The 7,828-nt window shown below is 47.4% G+C and overlaps 1 protein-coding gene across 1 annotated transcript in view; it reads left to right on the top strand.

The window, feature by feature from the left end:
• Positions 1-5,096, top strand: part of Mif (macrophage migration inhibitory factor) — a 6,881-nt gene extending 1,785 nt beyond the window's left edge. The window contains exon 3 of the mRNA XM_015500164.2: positions 5,066-5,096. Within this exon, the coding sequence (XP_015355650.1) occupies positions 5,066-5,084 (19 nt within the window). The 3' untranslated portion in view covers positions 5,085-5,096. The remainder of the gene's footprint in view (positions 1-5,065) is intronic.
• The last annotated feature ends 2,732 nt before the right edge of the window (positions 5,097-7,828 follow it).

Below are 7,828 nucleotides of genomic sequence, written 5' to 3'. Positions count from 1 at the left end.
CCCCGCGTTCTGGGCCCTACTCCCGCTGTGTTCTGTGCCTGTTCTCCCCCATGCCAGCTCCACCACCGGGAGAAATAAATGGTTTGGAGAACACAGAGCTGACTCGGCTTCCCTGACTTGCGAAGGACGTGCAGGCATTGAAAGGGAGCGGAGGCCAGGATGGGTGGGGTGGGACGGCAGTCATGCTGTTCGGGTATCCCTTTGTCCAGCCTTTCCCTCCAAATTCTTCGTCCCTTTTCAGTTCTTTTTGGAGTGTTGGGATGAGGAGAGGTTGGCATTCTGCCTGGGTCCACAGACTAGAAATCAAACACTAATCAGTTTTCAGCTTTGCCCTCCCTGGGGCAGGTTCGCTATTTTGGTTCACACCAGAAAACTTCTCCAAGGGTGACCCTATGAGGTTCTGTGAGTTGGGGTTGGCCTAGATGAGGAAGGAGAAAGGTTGGGATAAAAATCTGATTGCCTGGGAGGTAGGAGGTCAGTGGGGCCTGGGACTTCCTTAGCCCCGACTTCCTCTACCTTATAGATATACAATAACTTGCTGAGAGAAAGTTTCCCCTACCTAGAGTAATTTGCTGCCTGGCCTGTAATCCAGTTTCTGTAAAATTACTTATTCTGGAACTTTGAGACAATGGTTCACTTGTATTGGGGGGGGGGGTGCATAGAATGCAGAATTCTAATTATATTACCCTGGCCATGCCCATCTCTGCCTGTCCCCCTCAGATGCCCAAGCACATCACACACACACACCAGTTCCCAGAGTAAACACTAGGCATGGAAAGCCCATTGGTACCATTCATGTTTTATGGTTGTGATGGCTCTGGAAAGCCTTCAAGTGGTCTGTTCACTCTGTTAGGACAGCAGGGCATGGTTAAGAACAAAAGCACTGTCAAGGTCCAGTATGACTAGGGGCTCCTAGCCCTGGAGGAATCCTCTGGGGAGGGGGTGTTGGTAGGACTGCAGGCAGTGTGAGTGCCTTTCCAAGGTGGCTGGACTGTCCTGCTGCTGCTCCCTAGCTGGTTGTCTTGGGGGTAGAAATTTCTCTTCTGCAAGCCGGATAGGTCCAGCCACTAACACTGGGAATTCATCACATGGCTGGAGCTGGTTAGTTAGGGCCAGGCTTATGTCTTCCTTAAAGAGAAGGGCTGTCCACTTTACCTGCACTGTCTGCCCTTTGGGAGAAGTCAAGTCTATGACAGCAACTTACACAGAAGAGCTCACAAACCCCACTCTTAGGGGCCTGCTCAGAAAAATTTGTGTTGGCTTAAGTGTGAATCCTGCTGGCCTTAGGTTGTTGAGACCTCCTTATCTTCTATCAAAACAAGGACATTCTAGATGGAGTGTGATTTTTTTAGAACTTTACAAAATCTAAATGAATTTGCTTTTGAAAACTGAGGGGCTCTATTGAGAAGGGGTGCTGCCTTGGCCCAGGAGCCCCTTACTTTAGTTCTGACTGTGGGAGTGAGGAGCAAGCCTGCCTTTGAACAAACTAACAGGGACTGCCCTGTGCATGTACAGAGAGGCTGTACAAGAGGCCTGGGGTCTTGAGTGGGCACAGGCTCCTTCCTTCCTGGGCATAGTTGCCAGGGGCCCAACCCATGCTGTGCCCACTGTCCTTGCAGTGACCTGTGTTTCATTAGTGGACACCCACTAATAGGTGGGGCAGGAAGCTTCAACCCAGGCTTGAAGCAGAGAACAAGTCATGGGCAACTTAAGAACCACCCCAACCCCAGAGGCAACCCAGTCTGTGGGTACTATTCCTATGGATGCACACACTTTTCTCCCTCCTCCTCTTCCATCACAGCCTTCTTGGCAGAGCCTGCCTGTGCCTTCTGCCCTTGCCAGTTGACTAACCTGCTGTCTTATTCCTCCCTGTCCCCTGGTAAACTCCATAAACTCCTGCTGTGTTTCTCTTAGTCTCATGAGTCTTGACCCTGGGGCATGCACTTCCAGTCCCCAGAAATCTCAACCCCCACCAAGTCCTGGACTGGAAGAGCAGTGGGTTAAGAAGGGTGATGTTCAGGAACAGGAAGGAGAATCAAAGCTCAGGGGAATCTGGAAGTGTGTGTGATCCATCTTGGGGTGAGGCTGCTGCTACTTTTGGGGAGAGATTCCTCTTCCATAAAGGTTCCCAAAGCAGGAAGGAAGCTCCCCCACCTATGGCACCCCTAGCTGTGAGGGCCTTGCTCCAGCACCCCTGGGTCTCATTCTGTCCTCAGTGAAAGGGACGTGAAGCCCATTTCTGCCTCCATGCTGGGGTAGGTGGAGAGTTGGCATGATTCCTGCTATAGCCTAAGGTCCCACTCAGCAGGCAGGCTGGAGCCTCCCTCTTGGATCTGAGCACCTGCTGTGTAGCAGGCTTCCTTCTCTCCTTGGCCTTCTTCACAGCTCAGCTCAGCCTTTCAAGCCTGGGAGCTTTGCTCAAGCCCCTTAGTTCCCAACTCAGAACCTTTTTTCTCTGCTTCAGGCCCTGCCCCACATGGCCTGCACTGGCTCTATTTGCTTGGGCTCCCCTTCTGTCCGCCCTTTGATACTCAGAGCCTGCACCATAGAGAGCAGGGACTCAGTACTCCACTAGCTCTAGTCCAACTCCCTCATTTCACAGATGAGGACACCGACCCCGGGTCCCCTGGATATGCTGCTGCTAGGCTGGCTGCCTCTTTTTGCTTCAGGGCCTCACGTGAATTAAGGGTAGGGGTGGGTTTCCTCAGTTAAAGTTGGAAGTCTCTGAGGGCACAGGAGGCAGGCAGGGCCAGCTGGACACTTACCTACTAAGTGGGAGTGGTAGGGCTAGGGCTCTTTTCACTCCATAAATGGGTGAATTTTGAGGTTCTAAAGCTGGCTGGGGGATACACAAGGTGGTAGTTCCTTGGAATGCAAGGAAAAGGGGCCAGGGACCTGCATTTTCATTCCTACCCACCATATTCCTAATTTATCTTACTAATAACTGGTCCTGTGTGCTGGGGAAGGCAGCTTCTACATCCCACCCTCAAGCCATACTTAGGCCTCCCCTGAGTTCCCCACCCCCTGCCAGCCACACTTTCTCCAAAGCATGAACTCCACAGCCCACTAGATGACTGGATCCCTTCCTCAAACCCCAATAACTGCCCAAGGCCTGTGGGTCAGTCTTAAAAAACATTGATTTCCAATGACACTTCAAACCTTGAGTTTGCATAGATGTGGGTGGGGCCATCTTTTCCCCCATCGTTTCTCCAGTGCTGCCATGTCATCTGATGAAGACCCCTTACCTACAGGATGACCCCAGACTATCCTCATGGCTACTACTTGCTACCAGTGGCCCACTCTGGCAAGCCTAAAGTCTGGTTTTGTGGGTGCTATTCATTCTGCATGGAATGCCTGTTACCCATCTGCCTGTGTGAGCCCCTGAAGTTGCCCAGGCTCACCCCATGCATGTCTTTCTGGTTTTGGAGAACACTCACAAATTCCTTTGCTTCAGCCTAGGCCCTGTTAGCTGGAGTTTCTATCTCCAGCAACCCGTGAACTTCCAGAGGGGCAGCACCCAGCTCTGTGATCTCTGGGCTGCTGACCCCAGGGGACTCTTGAGGCTTGTCCATTATGGAGAATCCAACAATGTAGACTCTCCCTTAGGCATCCCATCCTGCACACCTCCACCAAGTAGGCCTTCATTGCAGAAAACTCACCACCCCTCTCCCAGACCCCTTTTTCAGGCCCTGCCACCACCCCATTTCCATCCATCCCCAGCCAACTCCCTCTAGGAGTCTGATCTCTGTGAGGTCAGGATCAAGTTCCTGCTCTGTTCCCTCTCCGGGCCTAAGTTTCCCCCATCTGTGAAATGGAGGAATTCACCAGATGTCCTTTCTACATTTCATTCAACCATGAAGGCATGACAGGGACATCTCACACCCCAGAAACATCACTAATCTGGGAACATGGGAGAGGAGGAGAAATTAAGTAGTATGGGCCTGTACTCAGGTCTTGATAAATTGTGAAATCCCTCATTCACCCTTTCCTCTGAAGGCCCTATTTTTTCCTGGTGTGCTACCCTTGATAGCAGTGAGCAGGCAGGTGGGAATAGACACAGTGAGGGATATGATAGGTATTTTTGACTCCTTATGGAGCAGGAAAATTCAAGGAGGCTAGTGCAGGGCAGGGTGGAGGCCCAGAGGGGCATAAGGGCCTCTGTGAGAATGTGTTCACTGCAGATCCTCACCTCTACCAGCCCCACACTGGAGGATTCACCAACTCTCAGGAACTGGAGGACAGATCTGGTGGTTGGGGCTACTCCATCGCCTCTAAACAGTAGGTAAAAATAGAGCTGACCCTTTAGATCAAAGCAATTTCAGTTGTCTGGGAAAGGTCTGTTGATCCCAGGAGCTTAGGAATTTTCCAGAGTTTCTAGGGTCCTGATAGTTTCCTTATCCTTACCCTACTGGGAAGCTAAGCATAGGCCCCACAAGACTGTTTCAGTAAAGCCCTCTCTTGCCATCCAGTCCCATTCCCCAGGAAACAGTGGCAAAGTCAGGTCCCAACCCTCCAAATTTCCCTGTGTGAATTCCGGGACCAGGGTCGGGACACACTCAAACCCACCCATCAGTTGCTTAGATTTCTCCTCCTGGTGAGTGAGGTGATGAAGTGAGTCCACTTTATCTCTGCGTTTAATCCTGTGTAAAAGAGATAGAAATTGGCTTTGTCCCTTCAGTCCTGGGAGCCTCTGTCCTTATCTGGTGACCATGGAGTCTGGGACTTATAGTCTCATCCCCAAAACAGCCAGATAGGGCTCAAAATCAAAAAGCTACCAATGAGGTCTTATTCCTCACTGTCCCCTGGTAACTTGGTTCTTTTATACATAATTATCTTCTCTTCTCATGTTAATAGGCAACATATTCATATAACACAAATTCAAAACATGCTCCAGAGAGAAGGTTCTGTCCTCCTACCTTTCTCCATGGGGTGACCTGCCTTCAAATCCTTCCAGAGATATTTTATGTACATACAAGCATATATGTATAACATCATCCCCAGTCCCAGCTTTTCTCAATGGTAGCATGTTCTATACGTGTTCTGTACCTTGCTCTTTTTTCTTAAGGATCTACCTCAATACCTGAAGACTTTCCAATATTTCCATGCAGGATGGGTTATGATTTTATTTAACCAACCCCTGCTCATGTACATTAAGCCAGTTTTCAGCCTTCTGCTCTTTGTTCTGCCATATTGAATTTCAGGTAGGGTAAATTCCTAGAGGTACATTGCTTGCTCAAAGGTGCTTCTGTTTTAATAGGGATAGACTTTCCTCCTAGAGGTAGTTTAGATTTAGAGAGGCATGGGAGTCCAAGTTTTGTCATTTGACTGTCTGATGGGGACATGCTTTTCTCTCAAGCCAAAAGGCTTTAAGTTGCCATTCTCTTATGTGGTAGAGTACCTTTTCATATGGTGACCCATTATCATTCCCTTTGACTTCTCAAATAAATCCTCAAGCCTGTGTTACCATTGGATTGTTTTTTGGCTCTAAGCTCTTTATATATTGAAGGAATTGGCCCTTGGCCCTGAATTTATACATTTTCCTCAGTTTTTCATCTGTCTTTGAACTTTGTGGTTAGGCTCTGAACACAATGCTTAAACTATTCTTCAGGATTGGTGTCACCATTAGTCTTTTCCTACTCTGATGAACAAACTCTTTTCCATTGTTTCTTCTAGGACCTAATGTGATTTTGTTTGTACATTTACATTTTTATTCTGTTGGAAATGACCGCCCCCCACACACCCGCCCCTTGTGTCAGGTAGGAGATATAGTTCCAACGCTTATTGTAGGTGCTACACATCCACCATTGTCATCTGCTAAATCAGTCATTTTACCCCAGAGATAAAACCCTAATTTTATCCCAAATTAAATCTCCTTTCGTTTCTGGGCCTACTTCTGAACTCTACGTTCTGCTTCCCTGATTAGACCATCCTCGTGTCATTAGTAACATTAGTAACAGCTTGCTTGCAGGATGCCCCAGTCCCTTGATGCCACACTGGACATCTTCCTAGGGCTCATTCTGATTTCATGCTGAGCCCTCTCCTTTTACTGCCCCTTAATACCCTTAGTGCCTCCCACTGGCTGCCTCCCCACCTGCTATTTTCTGAACCTGTTCTCCTAAAGAGACTTTGCCAACTGTGTTGGCCAGTCAGCCCACAAGGGCATGGAGGACTCAAGATGTCTCTTGTATGGTGAAGATGAAGCAGTTCCTTAACACACTAAGGCCATCAGCAACATAAAAGTAACTGACACATTCCTAAGTTTTCTGCTTGGCTTGTGAAAGGAGACCTACTCTATGAGGAGGAGTCTGTTCTCTCAGTTTAGCAGCTGTGCCACCATCCTCAAAGCTGGTTTAAGGTGTCTTGAAACTTCTGGATGTTAAACCTGGCCAGCCAAAAGAGTAAGTTGAAATCAGGACTTCCACCCAGAAGAAACTCAGGTTGAATTCTGTCAGAGCCTCACAGTATTTCTCCAGGAGAATCCTTCTCTCTGAAGGTAGTGAGGCTCCTCTCCACACCCCTGCCTCCCCATCCCACTATAGCTTAGAGGGTAACATGCTTGATTATACATTCAACACATTACCTTGTTGTTCAGAGAGAAGTGAAAAGAGACTTGAAATTTCATTCCTTTTGACTATTCTTCCAATGCAGGTAGAAATGCAGATGAACTCTAAAGTTGGATCTGGAGGGAAAAGGGCAGGAAGGGGAGGAGTAGCCAGAGAAAGCAGGAGGTAGACTGTCCCATTTAGTACCCAGAGTCTCAAAATAAAATTGTTTTTCTAACAAATCTAGAAGTTGTTTTTTAGAATAATATTCCACAAGCTACCCTAAGGAGCATGTGCCAGTGACTGAGAGGCAAACTTTATTTCATTATAATATCAAAATCTCCACCTACAGAAGGGTTGATAACATGAAAAGTAAGAAGGAGCATGTTGCCTGTGTAGGATCATCACTGCCTATGTGTGTGATGATTTTCCTCTCTTGAAAATGCATTTCCTGCCCCAATAATCTGCAGCTTGTCCTAGTTCAGGGAGACCGGCTTTGGAAATGATTCTCCATGGTCTCCTTATTTGTGTTCTGTTCTGATTTGATTTCCACCAAAAGGTGGACCCATTAATTCCAGTGACAGAAGCAGACCCCTTCCAATGGGCACACAGTTTTGGAGAATAGGAATAAATTTTCCAGCCCACAGGATGGGACTGATAGTATCCAGGTGATGTTGCTTTTGAGTGTCTGGCTGTGTGGGAGCTGAACCAAAGAGGAAAAGCAAGAGGAGACAGGAGTAGAAGTTTTCCTTCTACCCTCTTCATGCAGACTGTAACAACCCTGGCCCTCCAGGATTTGTTTTCATAAGAAGAAACCAACAAGGCACTAATACTGTATAAAAAGAGGTGAGTAACTCAGCCTTTGACCACCACCCATCCACAGAACTTCTCTTCTAACTGTAAAGTATGAATGAGAACTATATGCTAAGAAAGGGTTGGGATAGAAGCTATTTCCAAGAACGGATCCCTCATGATCTGATGGGGTGAATTGCTGCCTGTCAATACAAAACAAACAAAAATAGCCAAGGAGGAGATGCTACCTTTAGAATCCTTCTATTGTCATATCAAAGTATTAAGAAGGACCATCTCTCTGTGTTGACATTAAGGTGCTGGTGACCGTGGGAAAATTAAAAAAAAAAAAAAGCTAGAGGACATGAAGGGTGTGGAACTTACATAAATTTAGCATTTTATGTGTATGTAGAAGAACTACAATAACCTGTATACCAGACAAGAAAGACAAAGTATATTTAAAATACATATGCATTGAGTGTTGATTCAGAAACAAA

Source organism: Marmota marmota, unplaced genomic scaffold, assembly GCF_001458135.2.
Source record: "Marmota marmota marmota unplaced genomic scaffold, marMar, whole genome shotgun sequence".
In the NCBI taxonomy this organism is placed as follows: Eukaryota; Metazoa; Chordata; class Mammalia; order Rodentia; family Sciuridae; genus Marmota; species Marmota marmota.
Note: the sequence above shows the minus strand (reverse complement) of the source record. Positions and strands in the feature narration are given on the sequence as shown.